General features: G+C 40.7%; 1 protein-coding gene across 2 annotated transcripts; it reads left to right on the forward strand.

The window, feature by feature from the left end:
* Window positions 1–5,862: 5,862 nt before the first annotated feature.
* Window positions 5,863–26,705, forward strand: LOC102313826 (E3 ubiquitin-protein ligase RBBP6). Of its 2 annotated transcripts, none has more exons than XM_005943603.3 (19): window positions 5,863–6,541; window positions 7,731–7,818; window positions 10,047–10,095; window positions 12,974–13,018; window positions 13,135–13,223; window positions 13,371–13,467; window positions 14,000–14,139; window positions 15,383–15,552; window positions 15,879–15,982; window positions 16,148–16,315; window positions 18,199–18,350; window positions 18,725–18,827; window positions 18,926–18,998; window positions 19,136–19,178; window positions 19,275–19,604; window positions 19,712–19,843; window positions 20,653–22,719; window positions 23,610–23,700; window positions 24,270–26,705. In XM_005943603.3, exons 1-19 carry the CDS (start codon window positions 6,376–6,378, stop codon window positions 25,497–25,499), a joined length of 5,337 nt encoding a protein of 1,778 aa, XP_005943665.1. In that variant the 5' UTR covers window positions 5,863–6,375; the 3' UTR covers window positions 25,500–26,705. The 2 variants fall into 2 exon arrangements, with proteins under 2 accessions (XP_005943665.1, XP_005943663.1); XM_005943601.3 differs by having other exon boundaries at window positions 5,864–6,541; window positions 13,997–14,139.
* Window positions 26,706–27,699: the final 994 nt, after the last annotated feature.

Consider the following 27,699-nt stretch of genomic DNA (forward strand, 5'->3'; position numbering starts at 1 on the left):
ACCTCTGGTGCAAATTACTGACCTCTGTCATCATTTTAAGTGGGGGAACTTGCACAATCGGTGGCTGACTAAATACTTTTTTGCCCCACTGTATATAATACGTGGAGGAAGGCTTTAGCACAGAGTTTGGATTCACCACATAAATATTCATGACTCTGACGTCAAGAGATGGCGCTCCACGTCTTGGTTTTATCGATTCAAATGGATGACGGGATTACGAGAGTCTCCGTGCCACACTACGATTGAATGCCACTCTGCTTTTGTTCCTCCAAACTGCCTCCAAAGCCTTTTTGTCAGCCTGTCACGCTGCTCATCTCCTCTGTTTCAAAGAGATTTTATGACCGTCACCTATGTTTCGTTATTGCATTTTCTTTTTTCCTGTTTTCATCTTGGCACAGTGTTTTTTTCCTCCTTCGTGATCCTCTCAGCTATTTTACCCCACTGCCACACTGTTCCGTTTTAAAACTCCACCCTCCCACTGAGCACAATGCTACTATCGTAATTGCTTTCTTCAGCTCCAGTAGCCCAATAACAGAAAATGCCCCCGTTATGCTAATAGCTCATAAAGACACTGAGCATTTGCCAGCAGGAGCCCCACATCAGATTATTTCATAGCGCAGTGGCAGTCAATAGTGTCTTTCCTCCTAAAAATAAAACAGAAATTTGTGACAAATATATATTTTTGTCTGAACACTGAAGGTTTCTGTACCAAGTTTTTGTTTAGTAATGTTCCAGGCAAGTGCCGAACATCACACACAAGTACGAGTGTTTGTGAGTGAATGTTTGTGTCCCACTTGGGCACCCCTATAACAGCTGTTTGTGACTGAATGAGGCTCTGAGGGAGAATAGCTGCCAGCTTTGATGTCCTAATTATTTATCTCTCTGTCTGTCTGGTTGCCTGTTTGTCTGTCTCGATACATGTATCCAGTGACAGAGTGAGTGTTAATTCACTCATGGACGAGTATTTAACTAACCTAACCCACACTGTTAAACTTGTTATTTGAGCTCATATTTTCTATCCTGTGTTTTATACGGCACACCGGGAGCAACACCGGGCCACTTGAGTACAGTGAACTCATTGTCATGTTCAAGAAACCAATTTGAGATGATTTGAGTTTTGTGACATGGTGTGTTTTCCTATTGACAACCAACATCATAAATTGGGTACACTGGTTATAAAGGGATGGACATGCTCAGTTGGTACTAAGGGCCCAAACTGTGAAGAAGAAACAAAGACACAACCATGTCACATTCAAAGTCACTTAAATCACCTTTCTTCCACATTCTGATGGTTGCTTTGAACGTCAGCAGGTTGCCCTGGCTGACATGCCTGGATACACTGAGTTCCTGCCATGTAATTGGCTGATTAGATATTTGTGCTAACAAGCAGTTGGACAGGTGTAGGTATAGTAATGTGTTCCATGTTCCAAATGTTACTCTGGAACTCAAAAATATCAATTATATGCCCATAATAAGAGTCTGCAAGCAGCTTTGTAGAGGATTTACCTATGGCATTATCTTTGTATTTAAAGATTAGCTTTGCAAACACTTGATTTAAAATAAAAAATATTGATTAAATTGACATTTTGACAGTGATTAAGTCAAAAGATTATCTTGAAAGGTTGTTTTACAGTATTTCCCAAACGAAACCACAAATTTCAGCCTGGTGGCTCGAGGAAATAGGTCAGGGGATCATCACAAAGATGCATGCCTGCAACAAAGGTTGTTGTAACTCCTCCAGTAAATGCTGAGATGGTTCAGTTTGGTGTAAAGCATCAGAGTCCTGACACTAGCATCCCAAGAGCCATGTGGCTATAATGGCTACCAATCCACTGAAATGCTTTTCTCAGTCATGTAATGTCAGTCCAGTGTTCATAGACTGGCATCCAGCTTTAACTCGCGCTCAGCTGCAGACTGAGTGGGTAAATGTTGAGTTCGAGAGAGAGACGATTCAGCTTTCAGAGAAGGTCAAGCTGTGAGTGAGGAGCACTCAGAGTCATTGTCACTGACAAAGAGTGCAGCCTCATATGTTCACGTGTGTGTGTGTGTGTGTGTGTGTGTGTATGTGTGTGTGTGTGTGTGTGTGCTGCTTGAGTGTAGTAACACTATGGCCATCTGAAGCGTGAAAAAAGGCTCAGAGCTGTGAGTTCTGCTCAAGCAGAAAGACAAGAGGGCGAGAGGAGGAGGGGAGGAACGCATTAACGGTTGAAGATATCGGTGGAGGGACGATTAGGAGAATCAATGATACCAAGGAACGAAAGAGGATGGCAAAAAAAGAAGAAACTGGTGCTTTTTTTGCACTTTGGTCCAAAGAGTATGCTTTCTCTCCATTTGCAATAAGGCACAAAGCATGGGCCTCTTTTATAGTGAGGATACAGAAAACAGATGAGTAACAACGGATTCACTCCATGGAAACAATCAGAAATTAACCAATGCAAATAATTGCTGCTTTTTTCCTGATTTAGTAAAGAGAATTAGAAATCTTTAGGTTCTGGACTGTTCACCAGCTAAAGCTGAACAATTTAGAGACTCCTCATTGGGCTTATCCCCCGAAATAAAAAATTACAGATAGCTTAGAAAGACTCATACCAGATATCTCTTTTGGAAATCTACCACAGTTTTCCATAAAGGAAAGACTGGAAGCAACAACAAACAGCTTTCCTGGCTCAAACCAGTGGGATCTTCTAAGGCAGGGATGTCAAACTCATTTTACGTCAGGGGCCACACAGAGCTCACACTGATCTTACGTTGGATGGACCAGTGAAACTTCATTACTTTAGTGTAGTATGGGGGGAAATCATTATTGATAGGAAAAGCTGTAAAACTTATGAAAGGTTAAAATCTATATGCGCTCATTCACATTTTCCAAAGCTGTCTGGTGGGTCTTTGCAGGGCCGATTCTGACCTTATGTTTGACACCACTGCTCTAAGGCTTTAACTTAAACAACCAGGCCAGAAAGGAATAATCTGAAATAATACAATGAGATGACGGTACTTTTCAAATTCGCAGAAGTGGTGTTTAAACTGTCAACAAGGGCTGGTGGCACACTCAGTCTCATTAGTGCTCACTTATCTACCAATCAGCTTTTCATCTCAGCCTATAAACAGACCGGCCATATGGTTACTATAGACCAGACGCATAATTATACATGTGATAAGAACCTATATAATGTATGTCAGACAGAAAAATTAGAACCTGCTGGCGTTCCAGCAACAATAAAAGTACTGATTGTGATACTTTGATGATTCACTGTATCTAACTATAATTTTGTGTCGTGGCGCAGATGATTGCATCTAATGCTTCCTTTTCTTCTAGTTGAAATAGATTTCCATACACAGACACTATAAACAAATTCATATTTAAATAAAACATATGCCTACAATTTAAATATGCATAATCACACACGCACATAAAGCAGAGGATATAATTGTTTCCAAGCAGCTCTTTGATGGCTGAGTCACTGAACATATCCTGTATTATATCACGATAAGAAGAACATCAGTTTAAAGGCAGCAGCTGTTTCCCTTTCATCCTCTCCCCCTCTTTTTTCTTTCTGCATCTCTCCATCCTCCCACTGCTTTCACAATGGTATGCTAAGCCAGGGAAGATAGGGCAAATCCCTCCTCTGAGCAGAGCAGGCTGGAGAGAAAGGAACAGAGCGAGAGGCTGAAGGAAGAAAGAGGACCGAGTGCAGAAGCACTCCTCTCTCATCTCTCCTTTCTCTGCCTTCATTTATCTGAGTCCCACCAATCAGCTTGCAGTCCAGCACTGTGTGTCGGTGCACGGCTGTCCCCTGCCACCAACCTGTGGCGATGATGTCACAGGCCCTGCTTCCTAAGCCATACTTGTTTCCTCAGTTCTTGGTTCCTCACCTCCTTCCTATTTAACATCATTGCTGTTAGTGCTGCAGAACTAGTTTCGATTTTTTTTTTAAAGATTAGCTGAACCCTAAACATGAAACTGCAGTCACCAGCCAGTGAGCCTGTACATCCAGACATTTTCTTAACAGCTTTTCCAATTCAGGAAAAGCTGTCACAGGCCCAGAGGCAGGAAACACCCTGCTCACCGGTATATCACAGAGCTAATACAGGGAATCCTGGCGAACCCAGGACCATGCAAACACAGGGAAAGGAGGGGAAGGACAGGGCAATGGACTTTTTCACCAGAATGGAATTTCTAAGACAATCCTGGGCATTTAGAGGATGTCTGAAGAATGAAGGTACTGGTACTCATATTCAAAAAGAAGGGTGACGTGCAGAGTTGTACAGAGGGCTAAAGCTAATGAGCTTCATGGGAAAGAGTTTTTGAAACTAGATTTAGATGATGGGTCACGATCAGTGAACAGAAATGTGGCTTCAGGCTGAAAAAGAGCACTACAGATGTGATGCTTTTTGTAACAGTGTTGATGGAGAAGAAGGAGCTCCACTATGGGAGACAGAGGGACATCGCAGGGTGAGCGGTTTGGAGTTAAAGAGTGCAAAGAGGATAGTGGATGCACTGAAGAAGGGATATTGAATATGGAGCTGTCAGGCCAAAAACACCTTAAAATTTACATCTACTAACCATCTACTAAGAACAGCCGGAAACCCAAAAGTCACTAATTACAGAAATTAGACTAACTGAAATAGGAGACTTATACAAATAAAATGAGGCAAAAAAGAAGCATGTTTTACTTTGACTGTTGCTCCAAATGAGTCAAAATCTGAACCTTTTAGACTGACTTCATACTGCACCATACTAAAATTCAGCCAACAGGAAAGCATCATAAATGGTGCTTTGAGTCCCTCTAGTGGATTATTACTGTACACTAACCCAATGGTGCCTGATGTGTAGTCTTACTTGATATAAATAATGTGATTTTATTCCATCCTCTGTGTTACTTCCTTGTTGTTGTTTTTTGCTGTTTGTTTATTTCTTTGTTTTTCTTTAATGGAGATATTGGTTATGTTGAAAGGGGACCTAGTTTACAGAAAAGAAGAAGAAGACGGAAGAAAGGAAAAAGAACTAAAAAAGAAGGAAGGAAAAAAGAATTGGACAAGTGATCGTGCAATTTTCAAAGGAATTTGAGTCTGCCTTTGACACTCCCTTAGGCCAAAAACATGTGGACCACTGTAAGGAAGCAAATACTGCCTTCAAGTGACAAGGCAAAAACAGCCCTTCAACGCTAAGAAACAACAAGAACACGGACTCACCCTTTAATGTATGGACGCTTGTTCCTGCCACAATTTTATCTCAAATTTCAGAAAAAATAACTAGAAATTAAGAAAATAACTCGAGATTTTAAGTTATCAAATCAAATATTTTGGATGGCAAAACTAGTTGAGAAAGACACGACAGACCCAAATGAATGACAAGTGCTCATAGGAGCGGTTTTTTTTGTTTGTTTGTTTTTTTTTTAAAAGACAAATCTTAAATTCTAACCTCAAGACACTGTCTCACTTAGCCTACTATTATTTTATTAAATTACAACGTTATGGTATAACCAATCTTCATCAGCTACAAAACATAGTTATGATTAGACATGATGTAGCAGGCTTAAATTCTCGCTGTCCTCACTAAGAATTGTGCCAGGATATCTCACGGCAAAGATTTTACAGATAATATTATAATTAAAGAAATGTTTAATTATTTAACAACAAAACATGACATTGGTGAAATTACATATGCACTGGTTAGAATAACTACATTCGGCAAAGAGTGATTTGATGGGGGTTTTTTTTCGTTTTTTTTAAAAATGCCTTTCTTAACGATTTAACGGACGAAACGAAGAGTTTGCTGCACTATTTCTCCCCTCGTTGCTATCTGCGCAATACTCACTTTGGTATTGCGCAATTAGAAGCGTTTTATTTGGATGCGTTGAAAGCGTTAGGAAAATGTGCGATTTGTTAGCTCTATAATCACCACGCACGGCTGAGTGAGCTGGCGTAAAGTTGGAGGCTCGGAAGTTGCGGGGTGTCACGTGAACGCGCCATCAGCTGGAGCGTGCCCTGTGCTGACGAGCCGTTGCTGGTGGAAACAGCTGGTGGTTTCTGTCAGCGAACTCCTCGAGATCGAGAGCAACGTTATTGCGAATAAAAGTTCAAAATAGACTCGAAACCGACTGAAGGCGCTCTTATTTGAATTTCTGCGGCTGTCGGAGCAGACGTCGGGTCATGTCATCCCGTAAAAGCCACTTTTTGTGAGGCACTTGTTAATTGACGCTTCAGCCTGTTAGCACTGAACCGCTATCGCTCGGTGCACCGGCTGCTAACGTCAGCTAGCTAACTTTGTAGTCCCATAGCAACTGGCACAGTGCAGGTTTCCTGGCATCGCAGAAAAGCTGTCAGCTGTCGGATTTTAGTCAACTTTGGACTGAGGGAGTTTTTTTTCTCATCATGGCTCACATTCATTATAAATTCTCCTCCAGACTCAGCTACGACACGGTGGTTTTTGATGGCGTGCACATCACGCTGAATGAGCTGAAGAGGCAGATCATGGGCAGGGAGAAGCTCCGAGCCGGAGACTGCGACCTGCAGATCACAAACGCGCAGACCAAAGAAGGTAATAAAACATGTGTGCACTGGTAACGAGCTTGTTTAAACTGAAGTCAACGTCTTCAACTTTGTCGGAAAGCGCGTGGTCCTGCTATCACAGCTGTTTGGAGACAGAGGTAAGCGTTGCGTCACCTCTTTCAGGTTAAACAGTGCAGGGAGTGGGGGGTCCAGAAAAGTCAAGCTAGGACAAAAGGGCCTAATGAATGGGCTACATTCCTGCCGCTTTTACGCCTCGTGCTTTTAATCGTGAGGCCTGACGGTGGTGGTGGGTGAGCCCTGTCAGTGCATGTGCAAGTCTCAGGGGAAGCCTGAGTTAAAAATAGCAAAGGTGGAACAGGAGCACCTCTTTATTCATTACCATATGCTTAAGAGCTCCCAGATGCACATGCACATGAATGAGCTATTAGAGTATTTGCTGTCATATACTGTGGCATGAACAAAAGTAAACATGGCCAAAAAATAGATTAAATATGTAATGAACTTTGTAAGAGGATGGGGGTGGATCAAATAAGTGTAATGGAGTAGGTTTGTTGTGAATATTGCACATGAGGGTGATACAAGTTCATTGGGATGTTTGGTTATTGTGGGGCGGCTGTGGCTCAGGTAACAGAGCATGTCATCAAGCAATCAGAAGCTTTTCATGAAGTTATGAGGGCTCAATGCTGGAAAAGAACAGAAAATTAAAATGTGTTTAATAAATTATTTTTAATTTATATCAACGTCTTGGGTGGACTTTGTCTTTGTCACAACACCTCAAGCCAGTTTGTATGGGATACTGACCCAGGACCGTATTCTCCAGTTCACCTGCTCCTGGTGGGTGGAGGCGTTTGGAATTATGGGTAGTTTGTTTAGTTTTGTTTGTCTTTGTTTTTTTTAAAGGGTATCTTTTGTGGTAGTGTGGTGGTAGTATGATAAATGAAAATCTTTGGATTATGGTGTTTTGGTCAGACAAAATGTCACCTGGGGAAGCTGACTGCTGAGACAGACATTTTTCACAAATGGATAAGTCTATCTTTGTTGCAATCCCAGCACTTTACATTAGACTTTACATTATTACCTATTGGGCTTGTCAGTCAAGTTGAGACCTAATCTTATGCTCTTTATCTTCTTTCTTTTTTTAAGATTCCAGTTAAGATTCTTTCTGGTGAGCTAATCATTACCCTTAAAGCCTCACTATCTTCATCTCTCCCTCTCAGAGTACACTGACAGTGACAGTCTGATCCCCAAAGGTTCATCTGTCATCGTCAGACGGATCCCCAGCTCGAGCAGCAAGACCCACAACAAGTGAGTCTATATTTTTGGAGTTGCCATCTGATTTCCTGCACTGTTATTAGTCCCTGCCATAGCAAAGGCTCCACCCTGCCTCAGCAAGCTACAACCTGGAATCCAAAGCTTTACCTACAGTTTTGAGATTTCACTGCAAGAGGACTTATCAAGAGCCAGGGGTAGCAGTGGATACTAGCTAAAGATTCAGTTAAGCTAATAAGAGTCTACCTTGACCCCAAAAAACATAATTTTAATAAGAAAAATTATCTTAATTTGCTGTATTTTGTCATTGACTGTAAAGCTTTTGCTGTGGTTCATGAAAAGCACTGGTTTGCTGGTAGAGGCCATTTCAGTTTTGAGGATTTTGCATGACATGACCATGAGAAAATACTCTGAGGAAACTACATGGTGACAAACTCAGTGGTTACCCAAATCACTGGTCAGGTTTACGCAGTAGAACCAGCAGTGTTGTGGGTTTTATGCTTGGAAAGCAGGACCTCGCTGGAACAGACTGGCGGTCATGTGACTAGCCGTGTCAGCACCCTACAGACTGGTGAGAGGAATTAGGGCTAATTGGTGGCGTAACACTGCCAACAAGATTAAAAGCAGAAAATGAGCTCTCCACCTGCATGAGGGGACTTGTTTATCCTCAAAGCAATAACACACGAACAAAAAAACAACAATAAATCACAATCATTCTTAATTATGTTTCTAAAAAGAGCTTGGACACTTTTTAAAATGTAAATAAAAACAGACTGCAGTGATCATTCATACCTTGTTTTTATTCAACATTGTCCAAACAAATATCAAGTGTATCTAATTTAGAAAATATTCTGTAATGAAAGGTGTGCTATGCTTTGGCCAATAGTGTTCTCAACAGTATTTCTCAACATAAGATGTACAAAAAAAATTTAGGATTTTGTCACCTGCTGTAATTAATGTAATTAAAAGATTTTTGTAATCTAGCAAAATCTCTAGACGAGGGAGTGGAACTGACTGCATGTGCTCAAGAAAACTATTGTTGAGCATGTGGTTCATTGCTGCGTGTACAAATGCAGGTTAATAGTTCCCAGAGACTTAAAAAATGTCCCAGTTCTAACTTTGTGTAAACATTTTGTTGTTAATTCAATATGAGGATATTTTCAAACGAAATAATTGTCAATGTTGACATCTTTCAATTAAATTTCAATTTGATTTTATTTATATAGCGCCATATCACAACAGTTGCCTCAAGACGCTTATTCATTTCATATAACACTTTCCCAAATCTTGTCATTTCTGTATATTTTACTTCCCAGGAGCCAGACTTTTATTTATTTATTTAATTTAAAGTGGTGTTCAGCAATAATTCAAGGCTTTCTGAAAGTCTTTCACTGCTTTTCTTTGGACATTGGCTGCTTTTTTTTACTCATTTTCAGTCCAGTCCTCATCCTTGATCATTCTTAGAGGCGTGGTTTTGCTTTGGTAAGCCCCTTAATGCTGACCTATGAATCATTCAAGCTCTGACGTGATTCACTGTTTTCTGTTCCATCAGATCTAAACAACATAAGAACTGAACTTCAGCCTCTATGTACCTTTGTATTAGCTCTTCTGATGCACTCTTCTGAGTGTGTTAACGCTCCCAATGTGTCTCTCAGAGACAGAAAATATTCAGCCTTTTCAGTTTTGCTAGTTGTTCACAGGTGCCCATGTGCTTTGCTGGCATTTCAGAAATTGCCCTTTGCGTTGAGTGGACATCAAGAACTGCCTTCTTGGGGTATTTCCAATGTAATCACAGGGGACAAACTCTGCATTCCTGTTCTGTTTGTTTTTAGGCCAATGTGGAGCTTCAGCAGTGTGAGTAGGCAAATCAAGTAGGCAGCTTTCAGGATTGTTGTTCTTGATATATAAAATTATGTCTGTGTGCTACTGTCCCTGCTGTGCACCTCGGCAGGTAATGCTCTGTATGGAAAAACACAGAAATCTTATTTTAAGGTCACTGCAGGAAGATATCGTCTTGATTTGTTTAATGCACACTGCTGTAACCTGATTTGCCTGCTTTGTCTGCACTTTTCTGAACAAAAGAAAGCACTCCGTTGTAGATTTCATTATCCATCACTTTCACTGAAGCAGCTTTTAAAAGTGCTCTTTAATTCACATCAAAGACTGTTTGGATATGGACAACTGACTTCTGTCAGGGGAAAAAAAAATCTGTGCCTCACACCGTCGTAGAGGAGGTTTAAAAATGTTTTTTTGTTGTTTTTCAGTGAGCGATCAGAGGTCCAGCTTCACCACGCCTTTGGAGCCAGCAGAGCAGTATGTAGCCAAACCACATCCCACAGCACTTTGCCTTCAGCTCCACAAAACACGCACTTTTTTTTTTTTTTTAAGGCTGTGTCTTTTAAAAATGGCATGCTGCATTTTATAACAAAGAATAATAATACATAGAATACACGTGACATGCATCGTTTTCTTTAATTAAGCAGACTAAATGGATCAAAGCTGATGGGAATCATGTATTTTACAATCGCAGTATAACAATTTAAGTGCTTGAAGATAACTGACTAAAAAAAGTTTTTTAAAAAAAACATTTAAAAAGAAAAAAGTTTACAATTAAACAGGTCGTATGTGCTCACTTTTATTAAATAAATATTCTCAACTGTTATGTTATCAAGCTGCTGTGTCACCAGTCAGCGTCTATTGTTGAAGATTGTTCAGTATCTGTCTGTGGGAGGTGGAGCTGCGCGGGTGGGTCAAACATTATCATGTAGGCCAGCTATTCACAGCTGATAAACCCAACTGTTTAATGATGCTGGCACTGCCCAGTTGTGCCTCATCCAGAAGCCACTTTTGCACTTTTTATGGTCTAAATTCTATCAATTCTGGGCAAATACTGCATAACTTTAATTTATCAGGCTGCTGTAAAGTTTCAAATTCTTACTGAGTATTTATAATGTGATTCATTTAGAACCACCATAATTGAAATCACTCCCTTGGTGTAATGGACAGCGTTATTAGAAGACACCCTTTAAGTAAAGAAATATGCAGATTTAGAGTTGTATAGCCATGTCATGTTACACGCCTTTAAGTAATAAATGCCATCGACTGCTAAAGCAACAGCTAAAAAGGCTTAGTCTCTGATCTATAACAAGAACAAAAGGAGCTCATTCCTCAGGGACCAAGCTGTGCATTGTAAGTATTTCATTCTAAAACACTATAGTGCGGTCTTGTGTGTAATTCAGTTAAAGATGGTAAAGTCAAGCTTTCACTTGCTGCAGTCTTAACTGGTGTGCACTGACCTGATTTCTCTCTTTGGTTTCTCAGTAGGAGAAGTGTCTGCCACTCTTCTTAGTCTTTTGAGTCTGTTGGACTGACTTGGACAGACTTTTTAATTTTGTGTTGGTTTTTTTTGTTTTTTTCTACCAATAAAGTTATTTATATCAAGCTGTGTTATGTACTGAGTATGTTTCTTCACTGTGAAGAGTGACGCTAATACACACTTCTACACAGAGAAAAGACAATGGAATCACTGGCCATTTAACAAGCTTATAGGGCCACTCCACCCATTTTATACTGGATTCCTCGTGCTGGGCGGCTTGCACAATACTGGTATTGGGAATCAAAGCTGTAGAGACAGAGAGCTGCAGACCAAAAAGACATCACCTGAAATTCACATTAACAATATCATGTAGTTCAGTCAGGAGGTGTTTCTTTTTAACTTGCATGCTGCATTTTAAATGTGTCATTAACTTTAAGGATTAAGTGGCGGCTTTAGCTATAAATTACATTGTAAGTGTGAATTTGGACTTTTTAGATGTTTACGAAAATGTGTTACATTAACAAAGAATTGTAGCCACAACACTTCTTAATGTGTATGTGTTAGTCCCCATAGGGAAATAGTTCCTCTGCATTTAACCCATTCACCCAGTGAAGCAGTGGGCAGCCACCAATGCAGCGCCCAGGGAGCAGTGTGTAGGGACGGTACCTTGCTCAGGGGTACCTCAGGGTAGCCGTTCAGTTGAGTCGAACCCCCGACCTTCCGATCATGGGGCCACCACTCTACCTACTGAACTACCGCCCCCCCCCCCCCCTTCATATCAGCAGCTCCTGTATAACATAACTTGGGTATAAATTATTACAGCTGACATGCTTAAATGATGATATCAGAGCGAAACGGATGTTTCAGAGTACCATCTTTTGACCTTCATAATGTTGAACATTGAGTCATATGTGTGCTGTATGTGCCATTTTTTGGGGGGGGAATGTTGCATATCTTTTTGAAGTAATGAGTATACTCCCATGCTGGTGTATTTAATTTCTCTGCATAGTAGGAGCTTCAGCTAAAGGCTCACTTCAGGGATGTTTTATCTTTATCTTAGTTTAATATACCTATTTGGCATGCTTTCTGGCCTATCAGCCAAATATTTGTACAAATCAAACTACTGATCTACATGAGGCTAAAGATTCATTAAAGCAGTTACAGCTCTAAAAGCTGCAAAAAAAACTTTCACAACAGTCCAATAGAGACATTCTGGTCTTAGCAAAAAGTCTCAGTTTCAAGCTGGTAAAGCTCACAGGATTAATCCTCTTGGGGCCATGTGTGTTTCTGCATGCGTGTTTCTACAGTGTTTCCATTTAAAGGCTACTAAACCAGAACCTGTTAAACAGGTTTTTCCTGTCCAAAAATTCACGGCCTCTATCACACACACAGTTTGGATTTCTTTCTTTGCTCCTCTGTTCCAGCACAGTAGAGGAGGATAACATAAATAGATGCTTAGACAGAAAAACGCTGGCTGGACAAGTGTACATTCCCAGGATCATTTGTAAAGTTTTCTTTACATTTTAAATTCAAGAGTTTGGAGAAATGCAGTGTGAGCTGTGTGGACAGTGATCAGTCACACTGAAAATCACAGATGGATGCTGATGCAAATTTTATGTTCATTTAAATGACACTTGTGAATTCGTAAAACAAACTGAAAGTAACAACTGAAACTTTGAATTGTGGTTTAGCCCAGTTTGGGGTAAAGGTTTGTAGCTCAAATGTCTTGTTTTGTGTATGCTTGTATGTCAAACCTCAAACTTTATTTTCAGACATTTTTGGATAAACAATTTTAATGTTTTTCCACGAGCTGGGTAACCGGGGGCGGCCGTCATGATTACTTTTATGAAACTTTTTTGTGTTTAATTCTAACAGATGGATGATCACAGTTCGACAAGAGCCCTGTCCTTTTTCTCCAAGGTAATGCTATTTTCTATTTCTGTTATGCACGTTTATCTTGGTTTACATGCTTCAGTCCAAGCTGAACACTGATCCTCACCCGACGTCTTTGTGTATGCTGCGCGTCATGCATTTAGATGCAGATGGCTAACCTGGTTGATGTGGATGCATCAGAGGAGGATAAGATCAAAGTTATGATAAATCAGTCCATCTATGACCCCATGAAGTGAGTCATGTATCCTCACACTGTCGAGTTTCCATCTCTTAAACTCCTCTCATGTTCTCATATCTCTCTTTACGTCTTCCTTCTTTATTGGTTGATGTCCTTTTTTACATTACACATTCTCACTCGGCTCTTCCTATTATTCTCCAGTTTAAACACAAAACCCAGCAATGTCCTTTCTGCGAATTACACCTGTTATCGCTGTGGAAATCCAGGACACCACATCAGGAACTGTCCTTCCAGCGGGGTAAGGCCATAATGTATCTGTTAAGTGACTTAGCTACTTGTACAAATCGTGAATTGAAAAATAAACCTGGGTGAGTAAAGAATGTAGAAATGTATCATTTCTTTGAGTCCTGATAGTGTTTGCGTATTCACGTGTACTTCAGATATCTGTAATGCTTTTCCTGGATTTTTGTTATATTTATTATTTAGCCAACATATTAAAAACGGCCAAGGTTCCAGATAATGAGATAAGCACATGTGCAGTTTCTTTTCTATTGGCTCCATATTACGTCAGCGAGTTATCCTAATATGGTCATCTCACTGAGATACCTCTGGCTGTGAGCACAAAAGCTTCACCCATCTGCTTTTCAAACCTTCAGTTTGCAAGGATGAGGCAATCAGAGTATCTTGTTTCAGCTAGAGGATTCATGGCTGAGGATTTATTTAACATATCAATCATGCAAAGCTAGTCTACCAGACAAGAAATTATTATTTTTAAATATAAAGCTGGAATGTGTGCCTTTAAATGTAGATGTTTCTGTCTTTGACAGCAGGATAAAAACTCTGAGGCACCTGTGAGGATAAAGAAGAGCACGGGCATCCCACGTTCCTTCATGGTCGAAGTGGATGATCCCAACATTAAAGGCGCCAAGCTGACCAACTGTGGGCGCTATGCAATCCCTGCCATAGATGCGTGAGTGTTAATTAAAGTGTTACTGTGTGTGTTTATTAATGTTTCTTTTGTTTGACAGTTAAGAAATACATTTATTTACACTTTTTCTTACACTTTTTCCGTGGCATAGATTGAACCAGGTACTGGAAACATTCCTCAGAGATTTGTCCACGTTGACATGACAGCATCACATTAGGTTGCAGATCAGTCGACTGCACTTCCATGATGTGAATCTGCTGTTTGACCACATGCCAGAGGTGTTTTACTGGATTGTGTGAGCTCATTGTCATGGCTAAGAAAACTGTTTAAGTTCATTTGAGCTTTGTGACAAGGTGGATTATCCTACTGGAAGAAGCCATCAAAAAATGGGTTCACTGCGGTCATGACAGACATGGTCAGCAATAATATGGAACAAAGCAACTATACTTAAACAAAGCTCACTTAATACTAAGTGGCCCAAAGTGTGCCAAGAAAATATCCCCCACAGCATTACACCACCACCCTGAACTGTTTGTACAAGGCAGCTTTCAAGCTGTTAAGTTTAAGGTCTGACCCTGTCATTCAAATGTTGCTGCAGAAATCAAGACTCATCAGAACAGGGAACATTTTTCCAGCCTTCCATTTTATAATTTGGGTTAGCTTGTGTGAACTTTGGTCTCAGTTTCATGTTCTCAGCTGACAGGAGTGGCAGGTAGGTTGGATATGTTGTGCATTCAGAGATGCTCTTCTGCATACCACTGTTGTAACGAGTCGTTATTTGAAAGAGAGCTGTATTTTATATAGATAGATAGATAGATAGATAGATAGATAGATAGATAGATAGATAGATAGATATCCTCCGTTTCAGTCCATGCTCTATACTTTTGGCTTATTAGTAGCCATTTTTTAAGTCAAATGTCAAATTAACAGCCTTCTCTTAAAGGTACCCAGTTGAAGTAAATCTAGTTAAAAGCATCCTGTTAATAAATAAAAGTCAAGAGGCTTTATTGTCATTTCAACCATGTGCAGCAGTACAGTACACATTGAAGCGAGACAACATTCCTCCAAGACAATGGTGCTACATATAAAAGACAACACAGGACTACATAAAGTGCAAGTGTGAAAAAAAATTTGCAGGAATTGCAAAAAAAACCTCAAAACAAAGACAGTGCAACACCAGACAGAACAGAACGATACAAACATAAGACAGCGCAACAGAAAAGTGCAATAATGACAGTGGGTTGGACACAAAAGTAAATGTGCATGTACTTTTTTCTGTCCATAGAGAGGCATATGCTATTGGCAAGAAGGAGAAACCTCCCTTCCTTGCACAGGAGCCCGAGTCTGAAGACCAGGATGATCCCATACCTGGCGAGCTCCTCTGTCTGCTCTGTAATGAACTGCTGGCTGATGCCGTGGTCATACCCTGCTGTGGAAACAGCTACTGTGATGAATGTGAGTGTCTGCTACACACACATAAGATAAATTAATAGTTTAAACATCTAATCACCTGAACCTAATATATCTATATATCCAGTTCTTACTAACTCAAAAATTTAATTACACAAAGTACAAAATTGTAGAAATGTTTAAGTGTATCGCAGATTCAGCAAAAATGTGCAAATATTGCCTACCAAAAGCAGCAGAAACACAAGTGCATGTACAGTCTGTACTCTCGACAGTGAAAGCACGGCACTGCTTCAAACTGTAGGACTGTGTCACATTATTGTACAAATAAACAGTGCTCTGGTTGCTCTTTAATCTCCTTTTCTCTCACTCAGGTATTCGCACTGCCTTGTTGGAATCAGAGTACCATATCTGTCCCACCTGCGAACAATTAGAAGTCTCTCCTGACACCTTGATAGCCAATAAATTTCTCAGACAGGTGAATTGACAGTGATAATAATTATATATTATAGATTAAATGTTTGTAATAATGCTTTCTTTTTCAAGGTACAGTTAATGTTGTATTGTTGATCTGTAACGTCACACCAGAAGATTCAGTATTCAGCATTCACTTTGCTCTCCATCCATTTTTCTCCCACCACAGGCTGTCAACAGTTTTAAGAAAGAACAAGGACAAGACAAAAGCTTGAAAAGAAAACCAGCCACATCCCAGTCTCAAAATCTAACTCCAGCCCCCTCTGTCCCTACCCCGCCCCCTCTGCCCATGCAGAGCCAGCCACAGAAACCTCAGCAGTCATCCCAAAGCCAGCAGGTGAGCCTTTTAATAATATGTTTCATCTGGCAGGCAGGAAAAATAAAGAACCTGCAAATAATATAATTACTGTTTTCTTTTCAGGGTAAGACCTTTGGTAGGTCTCTGCAACATTCTGTATTTGCCCAAAGAAGAAACATGCATGTACACATGTCTCATATCCTGATATAAGTCATCTGTTATCCTGATAATGATATAAATCACAGTATAGTGCATTTTCTGTAAATTCAGTGAATATTTTAGATAATAACCAAATCAAAAGTACTTTTTAACATATCAATATCAGCCTTATGTTAACCTGTAGCAACACACACTAAATGACCCCACGCAGTCATATAAGAGCTTCTATATATTTACAAATATAAGTTGTAATGGTCACTGTTCTTCTTCTGAGATTTATTTTGAGCACCTGATGGCTCTAGCCCCTCGTTTAGGAATGAGAACCTGGATGTTTTTTGGCTGGTCCTTCCTGTGGTGCCGGGGTGACTATTGCAAAGCGTCATCTAAAGGAACAATAGACATTTTAATATCATCACTTGATATATTTTGCCATGTCGCACAGTCCTAATGTACTATATTCCTCTATTGTAAATTATTGGTTTTGTTTATTGGCTTTGATGAAATGTTTCCCAAATTGAGGTGCAGTGATCCAACTTTCTCAGGCCTGATGTTGATACAGACACCTCAGCTTTGGGTATCTACTGAAAAGAAGTTCCAGTACTATTATTAAATTAATAACCTTTCTCACTGTAAAGAAGAGGCAACATTAGACTTGATTTAACATCATCCCTTAACTTTATTTTTTTAAAGGGACAAATGAAAAGAATATGAAATGCTAAATTCATATTTATGACTAAAATCATTTTTAAAACTTTTGCAGTTTCCTTTAATTTGCAGTCATGATAGTTTCTTCTTACCCGGTTTCTAGTTTTGTGTGTGCACTGTATCGTATAAGGAGTGTAGCACACAAGAAGAAATTGTTGAGAAAACAATGGTAATAAAGTTCACAACAGCATATTAAGTTTTATTGCACTTATGTTAACAAGCAATAAAAAGCTGTCCAAAAGGTATTTAACCTGAGAGACAAAATACAAAGAGAGCGACAGAGCTGATGAGGACTCGATTCAATTAAGATCTATTTGTGGTAAACTTAGAAAGTTACTAAAAACTAAGAAAACTTTGTTTTCTACTGCTGGACACTGCGGCGTGCAGCTCGGATCTCAGCTGACCCTTCTCACCCTGGACACAGTCTGTTTGACCTGCTCCCCTCAGGCAGGAGGCTCCGGTCCATTCGCACCAGAACCTCTCGCCATAAGAACAGTTTCTTCCCCTCTGCTGTCGGACACATGAACAATAACCATATGACTGTTCCCACCACTAACACATGACCCTACGCTGTGTTCACTGCATCATTCCATGTTTGGCACTGATCACCACCTGCACTCATGTATATATCATGTATATATCTATCCACTTAGCACTTTTAATTCTTATTCTTATTTTTATATTTTTATGACAGTATGTTTCACTGAAGCACCGCAGCAATTTCCTAATGTTGTAAACCTGCTCAACATCTGGCAATAAACCCTTTCTGATTCTGATTCTGATTCTGTTGCAAGAGTAAAATACCTCTGTTTTTTCACCATTTGCTGTTAATTTGCTCTATAAGTTAACTCGTCTTATGTGTGGCACAGCAATCGTAAAAAAAACATCTAATTTAATTTAATTCTGTAGATCAGCCCAGTAAATTAGCCATCATTACGAATAATCATTTAAGCTTTGGGATTCTGTTTTACAAAGATCTTCCTTAGCATTCATGCTCCCTTGTTTGTTCCACTGGATTTTGATCTCTGCAATGTTTTCTTGGTATACCCCCTGTTCAGGACTCTCTTCTGGATCATCTAAAGACTGCAAATACACCACCACAGTCTCAAGTCTCTGAGGTTCAACCTACAACTACAGACCCAGCCTCTGAGAATGACACAGCAGGCACATCCCTCCAGCCTCTAGAAAACCAGCTAGAAATATCTGAGAAGTATGTATAATATTACACTGATTTTTACATGGGTATTTCTACATCCACATTGTGGACGATCTTCATAATATTTGAGGATGTTGAAGATGTCCCACTCCAGCCAGACAGCAGTGAAAACACACTTAAAGCTGTTTGGGAGCTCCTAGTGTTGCCTGACAATGAAGTAACGCTCGTTGTCTAACGATAAACTGTGAATTTAACTACTGTATTTCCAACTTAAAATCAAAGGGTTTTAAAATAGCTGGCGCTGCCATTTATAAAAAAAGGAGTAATTTCACTGTAGCTACAGCTTTGCAGTGCTGCTAAAGAGGTAAGAATGAGGTGAATTTAAATGATTGCGATCATGTTGTGCTGACTGTGATGTATTTACTCAGTGAGATTGAAGGAAAGATGTGCAGTGACTCAGCAGGTGCTGCCCTGTCTGGAAAGGTTTCAAACAAAGATCCAACTGATCCACCGTCACAGCCCATAACACCGGTGAGGTCATTCATACAGGAACAGTCATTCTCACTCAATAATAACGTTTTTTTGTTTGTGTTTTTTAATGAAATCTTGTGGCATTTGTGTCTGTTTAGGATGATGACACTCCAGCAGCAGAGCAGCCTCTGACAGGTAGCGTCAGTCAAGAGAATCAACACTCCTGCTCAGGTGAGTGACTAATAAACAGTATCAGTGTGTGATAATCTATTCCCTACTGTTAACTTTGTGTTTAGACACATGCCAGTAATGTCACTAAAATCAGGAAATAATGAGGGGAAAAAAACACTTTTTCTTTGAATCAACAGGTCCAACCCCAGTATACCCTGAATCCTCAGTCAGCTTGGAGAGGTCGGTAGTGTGTGTTTCTGAGTTAGGGGTTTGTATTTTCCTTTTTCCACTCTTTAAACACTGACATCTTTTACCTTTCATGTACCTTCCTTATAGCTCTTCTTCATCTTTGGTTTGTCTCGCTGGAGGAAAGACTGAATCTAATACCCAGCAGCTTTCTACCATCCCCTCCACATCATCCTCCTCTTCATATTCAAATACTCCACCACCTCTTTTTCCCTCCCCACTTTTTCACACGTACTTATCAGCTCAACAGTCGCACAGCACTTACCCTCCTGGATACCCACCTGCCACACCCATCTGGACCCTTCCAGCCCCCCAGGGTACCCCTATCCCATCCCTTTGCTCCTCTACTACCACCACCTCCCCCATCCCTCGCCTCATTCCCCAGGAGTGGTACAAGTATCAGAGAAAGAAAAAAGAGAGGTCTGTACCTGCTTGCAGCATTATGTTTATACTATTCTATAGATGTACATGATGAACTGAACATAATATATATTTTATATCTTTACATGTCACTTTTTGTCACTCAGGTCACCTCAAAGAGCATCTGGCTACAGACGCTCCTCTTCACATTCAAAGTCTTCTACAACCAAGGCCTCTTGCTCCTACTCTCACTCTTCAAGTCGCTCTGAGTCTCGCTCTCGCTCCAGAAGCAGATCAAGGTATTTTGTGGCCCTTTTACAGAAATGTTATTTACAGTATTTTGCATTTTGCTGTTTTGCACCACCCTGAATTGAAAATCTTCAGGACTGACAGAAACTGACTTGTATACTAAAAACATGCAGGACAAATGCAGAGCAAAAAAAACCCAACAGCATTGTTATGTTTAAAAACCTGAAAATTCACATTACATTTGTGGAGTAAATAAATAATATAAAAACATTTAGTACAAATGTGGAGTAGTACAAATGTCATTAAAAATAGTATGTACAGTATAAACCTAAGAGAACAGTAGGAATGATTTCCTGAAGCATTCTTTATGGAAGTGGGGTTGAATTAGTTTGAGGGAAGAGCTCCCCTGCTTCAGTAGTGTAGACTGGAGTGGGTGAGATGGGTTGTTTGTGGTGGAGAGCAGAAGACAATAGCAGTACCACTCATGATGATGATGGAGATCTTCTATCAGTACCACAGGCTGGTAGAAGATCTCCAACATCAGAGCTTTCTCATAAAGTAGAGTCTGCTCATTCCCTTCCTGTTCACAGCATCACTCTTGGTCCTCCAGTCAAGTCTGTCATTCAGGTAAATGCCAGAGTACCTGTAGCTGTCCATTGTTTCCACCTTCTAATAATCACACACACACTCCAACACATACCTCAGGGGTAACTTGCCCAAGGGTACAGACTGAAGGGGCCTTCTTGTTAGTGAGCGACCCACTCCTCCACAACCACCTAATAACACCCACCAACCAATAACCATGTATTTTCCATACAGTGAAAACTGTCTTGTGTTTTCTTTTTTTCTTCTTCTTTAGACACCGCTCTCCCTACTCTCATCAGAGAGACCTGCACACACGCTCTCGCCAGCCTAGCTCTTATACCTACGGTTATAAACGCTCACCTACACCGTCCTCGTCGTCTTCACCTCGAAGGGCTCGTCATTCCAGGTCCAAGTCTCTATTAGGCAGAAAGGACCGCCATCACAGTCGCCATCTTAGCAAGAAGTCATCTTCAAGCAGCAACCACTCCAGGAAGCGGGGAGAACGCTCAGGGAAGGAAGCGGCACGCTCTGAGGACAGTATTTCCAGAAACACGTGCACAAGTCGAGCAAACAGCCTGGAGCTGGACAGGGAGTGCTACCTGCAGTGGAAGAATGAGTACAAAGAGTGGTATGAGAAATATTTCAGCAGCTATCACCAGCTCCACCAGCTGCCTGTTCCCCTACTCAGTCTTCCTCCTCCTCCTCCTCCCCCTCAGTGGGTGAGCACAGACAGAAGCAGAAATCAATCACAAGCCAGCTTAAACTCTCGCTATCAACCACAAGATAGATGCCCTGTTGAGATGGATGGCTGCTCCCCCTCGTCGGAGTCATCCAGTGACAGTCGCTCTCCCCCATCTCATTCTTCAAGCGAGAGTCGCTCCACGCCATCTCAGTCATGCAGTGACAGCAGTTCCTCTATGTCTTATAAGGCTAATGACAGCCGATCACCTCCATCTCAGTCGTCCAGTGACGGTCGTTCCACGCCATCTGAAGACAGAGCTCAGCCAAGAGCATCTACTGAGAGGTGCAATGAGAAGTCAAGACATAAACAAGTCACGCTTTTAAAGAGTAGCATGGAAATGAAACTGCAAGGACCGAGTACAGACAATAAGCCACTGAAAAAACTGGAGGAGTCGAGCCCACTGAAACATGAACAAAAGAAGAAGAAGAAACAACCTGAAGACAGTGGACAGGAGACTTCGCCCCCTCATGCTGAAAGCTCTAGAGATGACAGCAGAAAGGACAAAAGGAAGCACAGCAGTGAACCAAAGGCCTGCAAGCATAGTACTCCAGTACAGAAAGATTCAGACCAAACTGTCCTGAAACAAGACCAACCTGAAAGAAAATTCATAGGAAGCAATTCAGAAGGAGAGGAATGCTGGAAAAGAGGCAAAGATTTAGACTTTAGTGATGGGAAGAGACAGCACAAAGCAAAACCCAACAAAGAGCTAGACGGGACGAGCAAAGAGCGAGAAGAAAACCCTGGAGGCAGCAAAACTCCTGACTCTAGATCAGAGAAGAATAGGAAAAGAAAGAATGAGGATCTGGTGAAGAATGAAAGGGATGGTAGTCTTTCTGGTGAGATGCAAAGTGGCAAACACCTGAAAACGAAAACAGCAGAGAAGCCTGAAAACCGTCTTAGTGAATTCCTGAAACCACTTGACAAAGAGAAGCAAAAAATGGAGAAGAAGTCAGAGAAGAAAACATGGCCTCTGACAGCGAAAGACATCTGGGAGGAAGGGATGAAGGTGAAACCACAGATGAAGATAAGCATCAACATCAACCTGGATGGCAAAAGGACAGAGGAGAACAATGGAAAACACGAGGTTACAGGGAAGGCGCAGGAAAACATCAATTACCCTGAAAATAGAGAGGAGGCGCAGAGGGTCAACAGAGGTGAACTAAATGAAAAGGAATCCAGTAGAAACCAGGAGGACGGTTCTGAAGACAAACTGATACAAGGTGAGGGAGAAAAAAGACTGACATGGGACAAATTTACCTTCAGAGATGATAAAGGAACGAAGGCAGGAGAGGAGGAAGACACCAGAGAAAGAAAAGACGATGAAGACGAGGGGGAATTAGACTTATGGCACTGTGCGCTCACAGGAGTGCAGGAGAGTGAGACAGGAAAGGGGGAAGAAGAGAGTTTGAGAGAGGACGACAAAGATCAAGAGATGGGAGACTCGCAGAAGGAGCAAGAAAACAGAGAAGCGTGGAGGGAGGAGCTAAAGGAAGGTGTCGAGATGATGACGAGGGAGGAAGGTACATTGAGGTTCAGCTCATCAAGGAGCAAAAATGAAGGCCACCAAGATGGACCTAACACCAAGCTGGGTGATGGCAGGTCAGAACATTACTGCTTTCATTTTTTTTCTCTTAACTGTCTTCATTTTAATCTTTGTAGCTGCATTTTCCGAGAAATGTTTAGATTAAATAATAATCTTATCTTATCTGATCTGGTAATAAAATATGATTGCATTTCTCAAAGTCTAGATCAAAGTACATTTTCAGACCTTACCAAGTTGTTACAAGTTGTGGTGACATCGTCATGTCTTTTTTTCTGTCTGAACACAACTGCTGAACCTAAACGTGTGTATTCAGTTTAAACTGTTCCTAAACGAAGAACAACAGTATTTGCTTTCACTGGAAAAAGTGGAAGCAGGTAGAAAACCCGAAATGTATCTGAACAGCCATTTAGATTACTATAGTTTTTTGTTTGTTTTTTACATTAGATAATTAACAAGTAAATTAAGTTCAACACTGTTTTACCTCTAATATAAGAACATAATACCCTGGATTGGTCTTTAACAGTCAGGGAAATATTTTCCTATCAGAGCTGCACAGAATTTGCAGTCTTAATCAATTTATCTTCATTTTTCCCACCAGCTCAGCTGCTATTTGTTTATCACATCTTCACAGCAAGCACCTTGTCTAACATTCACATGCATTCTTGGATCTCAGATTTTCCTCACTGTTAAAACATGCTAGTTTAATTTTCCTCAGGTCTTCAATTGAGTCACTGGCTTGTTACTCGAGTTAGTCTCTGCAGGGTGGCTGCCCACTGCTCCTAACACATAAAACACAGGACGTAATTTTCTCCTCAGGGATCTACAAAGACTAAAGAACAACATCCTAGGATGCAATTAAAGACTAAAGAGATCTAGTGTTGCAGCTGTATGTCTTCTTTTATTAGATTACCTGTGATATTTAATCTTGTGTATGTGTGTTGGGCAGCCGTGAAGAAGAGAGTCGTCAGAGGAGGACAGTGGTGAAAACGTTGGAGAAATACACCCAAGAAAGATGGACGGAGCTGGTACACGTTCAGGTGTGTATGTCAGCCGAGGTTATATAAGCATCCACCACCTAAGTTCATCCATCCAACCAATGTAGAACCCTACTAACTGCGTGCCTTTGGACTGCGGGGGGAAGCCGGAGAACCGGAATACAAACTCATCATAGTGAGGCCCCGGCCAGATGGTGGATTCACATATAGGATCTTGGTATCAGGCAACCACTGTGCCACCATTCTGTCACTCAATTCAGTTTTATTTATATAGTGCTGAATGACAGCAAGAGTTGCCTCAAGGCACTTCATACTGTAAGGTAAAGACCCTACAATAGTAGAAAGAAAGCCCTAATTAGATAACCCCCTGTGAACAAGCACTCGGTGGCAGTGAAAAAAAAAGAAACTCAAAAAGGAAAAACTCCCTTTTAACAGTCACCTGTCACAACCAGTTGTGGGTTAAGGGAAGGAGACAGGACAACTGATTACATGAGGAAGAGTGCCAGAGATTAATATTAACTAATGATGCTTAAGCTACTATGACTTACTCCCTTAAAAAAAAAAAAATCATGACATCTGAGTCACATTGTATTTTTACTTTTATTTCCCAGGCACCCCGATCAACATGGGAGAGAGATAATGAGGAGGATGAAGGAAAAGTCAGAGTTCACACTGACCGTGTTTCTTTGACTCTGCCTCAACCATCAGTGACCAACAAAGCCGAGGGTGACGAGGAACAGCAGGGAGAGAGGGGCAGGGAGAAAGAGAGAGACTCTGCTTGCTCCTGGTCACACAGAAGTGTGGCTCCCTCTAGTGGCAAAGACGGAGCTGTAAGCACCACGTCTGCAGATGCAGGCAGGGAGACGAGGAGAGAGATGGACAGGCAGAGGAACAGAGAGAGGGAGAGGCAACAAGAGAGGAAAAGGTCAAAAGAACAAACAAGAGAGGAAGGAAGCGGGAGAGACGGGGACAAAGAGCAAAAACGCACTGCCTCTCTCCCCACCTCCTCTCAGTTTTACTCCTTCTCAACATCACACAATGCAGATAGGACAGATCTGCAATACGGGGGCAGCCAGGGTAGCAACAAGAGTTCATCCTGTCCCAGCAAGAAATTCACCAGTGCCAGAAACAGGGAAAGCAACACGATAAGCAGGGAACCCAACCTGCCTGAAAAAGATGCACAGAAAACACACAGAGACCCATCATTGAATCTCAGATACAAAGATAAAAACTACAGCCACTACCACAGTAACCACCAAGATTCATCAGGGAGTGATCGAAATAAAGACAGAGCTCCAGGGACACACCACTCCCACAGCCGGGGTAAAGGCAGAGACCTGCTCCCCTTTGAATCTCCTGGATACTCTCAAAGATATTCCCCTCATTTGGGGTTAATGCAGAGCAAAGCTGGAAAAGAAGAGCGTAAACCAAACAAGGCTGAGAAATTCGTCAAAGAAGGCAAAGAGGGGAGAGAAAATCGAGGGATGATGGCTGTGCAGGGAGGAAGTGCCTGGTGGGAGCATGAGGCTGATTATAAAGTGGATGGAGTAGAAAACTGGTTCGGTGGAGGGAGGGATCTGGAGGAAGGGGAGATGCTCAGCAGCCGAAGCAGCAGCGTCGGCTCGTCAGCGAGCCAGGGGAACAGCAAAGACGACAAGAGGACAGAGAAGGAGAGGAAACAAAAAAGGCAGAAAAAAGAGAAAAGGCAGGCGACCCCGGAGCAGCCGCAGGACGGAGAGCTGAAGAAACACAAACACAAGAAGTCCAAGAAAAGAACAGATGGCGCAGAAGAGAGCGGAGGAGAGGGGGCCGACAGGTGGAAACGAAAGGAAAACCACTGATCTCCACTCGGATGTGTCACCTCGACTCTAAAAATGAAGTTAAATTTACTTGAATGATGTTTTATTTTCTCTGACCAACAGGTGCCTGGATTTTGTTTTTTGTTGTTGTTGTTGTTGTTACTTTTGTTTAATTTTTGCTCCAGGATACGTTTTGTATCACGTTAAGATCTTCATAATTCATTTATAGCATTCGCAATCCTCGTATAAAATTGTGAAGAAATGGCACTTTATACAAAATCAAAAAAATGAATGTGACTGAAATCACACGGTGAACCTTAACGCTCTTGAATTATTTTGACTTGAAGGATTTTTGCACTTGTTTACAACTTGCTCAGGACTGCCAGCAGTTACGATTCACATGAATCTGCTATGGATGGAAATCTTACATTTTGAATAGTCAGTCAATAATTTGCCTTGCCTCGCACAGGGGTGCATTTGGATTACTGAGAAAAAGATTGTGATCATTTAAAATGCACAGCCTACTGTGAATATTTAGGATTTAACCTCTGTGTTGTATTTTGTTTATTTATTATTTCTTTTATGTTTAATCTAAAAACTGCTGGATAGATGAATGATTTAGTAGAGGCAAGTTTAGTTTTTCCTGTTTTGAGGGAAATAAATAATAATTTAAAAAAATCTAAAATCTTGTGTCTGGATGTCTGCTGGTACTACTAGTGAGCACAAGTGGTAACTCCAGGCTTAACATACAGTACATTTACTTCACTGCACTTTGGATTTGACTTTCTATTGCATCTTTACCTTAAAGCTTTATTATTTTTGCAGATAAATTCTATTATAATAGATCAAGCTACCAAGCAACATATAATAAGCAGCAGCTATTTATGTACTATTCTGAAAATCCTGCAGGCCAATGTCCCTCAATAATCCTGCTTACGTTTTGGCATTGATCACATACCAATTAAATATAAGGCCAATATTGTTTCTTTTAACCCATAAAGGCAGCTTATGAAGGGAAGAGCAGTGTGTCATGATTTATGAGATGATGAATAGTCATCACTTCTGAACACGTTTTAATGACCATGAAATGATTGTGATTTATACTTTCCACAACAATAAAATTAATAATACAACAAAACACACTTTTCAGCTTTTCGTGTATTTTGAAAATAGATTTGTCGAAGACCTGGAGTGTTATTGTGCACTTTGGGTCAACTTCTGTCGTTTAAATGTGCATAGGCTTTTTTTTTTTAAAAAACCAGACATGCCAATCAACACAATTTAGTACATACTGCGCTTCTATATCAATATTTTACGCAAGCGCAGAGCTGCCACCCAGGCAAAAGAAAAATAGAAGTATATCACGTTATAACGTGAAAAGTTTATTGTTCTAACTTTCATATACTTTATATGTTTGTACAATATACTATCATGTTAGTACAATGTACATAATTATATTGTTCAAACATGAAAAGTATATTGTATTTGTTTAACTATCTGTATTGTATCCCCAGTTCTCTAATATACTCAGTCCTAGTTAACGTTTCCACCCTGCGGCCTTGGCTGCTAACACAAGATGCTAGGCTGTTATCACTGTGAGCACGCTAGCATGCTAAAATAGCCAAACTGATATTACTCGTCCTTACTTTAAAATATTCTAAATAAAGTTTTCTCTTCCATCACAGTCAAACGTGTCTATTTAATATATTATTATTATTCCTTTTATTACCTCTGGCGAGCTGTGTATGTTGAGCATCCATTATTTCAGCCGCTAAAGGCGGTCAGGTGACTTAAGGCTGGAGCACAGGGCAGGTAGGTTGATTTATGGTTTAAATTCTCCGCTTAAACAGTCCCTGTGAATTAACTTAGTGAATCTGTCAAAGTAAAGAATCTGTAAAGAGCTTTGGTGGTCTGTTATTTTTGCTTGGAGATTGTTTAGCTGTTTAAAAGTGAGTCGGTCACATTGGAGCCTTAAGAACAGCTTTATGTAGTCAGCCATGTTTCTCTTTAATTATCTACCAGTACAGGAGACTCTGTTTTCTTCCGTTTTTAGTTAAGAGTTTGAGGGAAGTTGGTCTGTCCTTATTTTGTCATATCAGTCAGTGTAGCACTACCACTGTCAGATCCAGGGCTTAGACTGTTGCAAAACTAGAAACCAGTGGAACATGGTGGCTCTTTTCAACACAAATGAAATTTAAAGGCTCATATTTATGCAACTCATTAAGTTGTAGAGGTATTAAGG

Source organism: Haplochromis burtoni, unplaced genomic scaffold (genome assembly GCF_018398535.1).
Source record: "Haplochromis burtoni strain Fernald_Lab_line unplaced genomic scaffold, NCSU_Asbu1 Contig_379, whole genome shotgun sequence".
Classification (NCBI taxonomy): Eukaryota; Metazoa; Chordata; class Actinopteri; order Cichliformes; family Cichlidae; genus Haplochromis; species Haplochromis burtoni.